This window comes from Orycteropus afer, unplaced genomic scaffold (genome assembly GCF_000298275.1).
Source record: "Orycteropus afer afer isolate SDZICR_OR568_19922 unplaced genomic scaffold, OryAfe1.0 scaffold00731, whole genome shotgun sequence".
Taxonomy (NCBI): Eukaryota; Metazoa; Chordata; class Mammalia; order Tubulidentata; family Orycteropodidae; genus Orycteropus; species Orycteropus afer.
In genome coordinates, this window is record NW_006922318.1 from 13,566 (window position 1) to 14,262 (window position 697).

General features: G+C 46.8%; 1 protein-coding gene across 1 annotated transcript in view; it reads left to right on the forward strand.

The window, feature by feature from the left end:
- Positions 1–544, forward strand: part of LOC122151801 (melanoma-associated antigen B4-like) — a 1,700-nt gene extending 1,156 nt beyond the window's left edge. Inside the window, 1 exon segment of the mRNA XM_042783202.1 lies at positions 80–544. Within this exon segment, the coding sequence (XP_042639136.1) occupies positions 80–544 (465 nt within the window).
- The last annotated feature ends 153 nt before the right edge of the window (positions 545–697 follow it).

Below are 697 nucleotides of genomic sequence, written 5' to 3' on the forward strand. Positions count from 1 at the left end.
CTAGGACTAATTGTTTCCATGAATTTTGGTTTTCTTCATTCTTTGCTTTGGACAAGGAGAGACCCATCGTTGCATCTAGATGGCAGCTTCCAAGGCAGGGTTTCTGATGAATATCCTGGGTGTGATCTTCATGAAAAGTAATCAGGCCACTGAGGAGGAGATCTTGGAATTCACGAATATGTTGGGAATTTATGCTGGGAGGAGGCACTTAATCTTTGGGGAGCTCAAGAAGCTCCTCACTAAAGATTTGGTGCAGGAAATGTACCTTGAGTATTGGCAGGTGATCAACAGTGATCCCCCATGCTATGAATTCCTGTGGGGTCCAAGAGCACATGCTAACACTACTAAGATGAAAGTCCTGGAGGTCTTGGCTAAGATCAATGATAGTGTGCCCAGTGCCTTCCCTGATCTGTATGAAGAGGCTTTGAGAGATGAGGCTGAGAGAGCCCATGCCAGAGTTGAAGCCAGGGCTAGAAATATTGGCATGGCCAGTGAAGGTTCCATGGCAAAGTCTACCATCTCCTCCCATATCTGTATCTCATGAAGTCTTAGGCAGATACTTCACTTTGCACTTGAAGTGTTGTTGTTGTTATGTGCCGTGGAGTCGGACCTGACTCATAGCGACCCCTCCTTGGGTTTCTGAGGCAGTATCACTATGGAAGTAGATTGTCCCATCTTCCTTCCGAGGAGTGGCTGG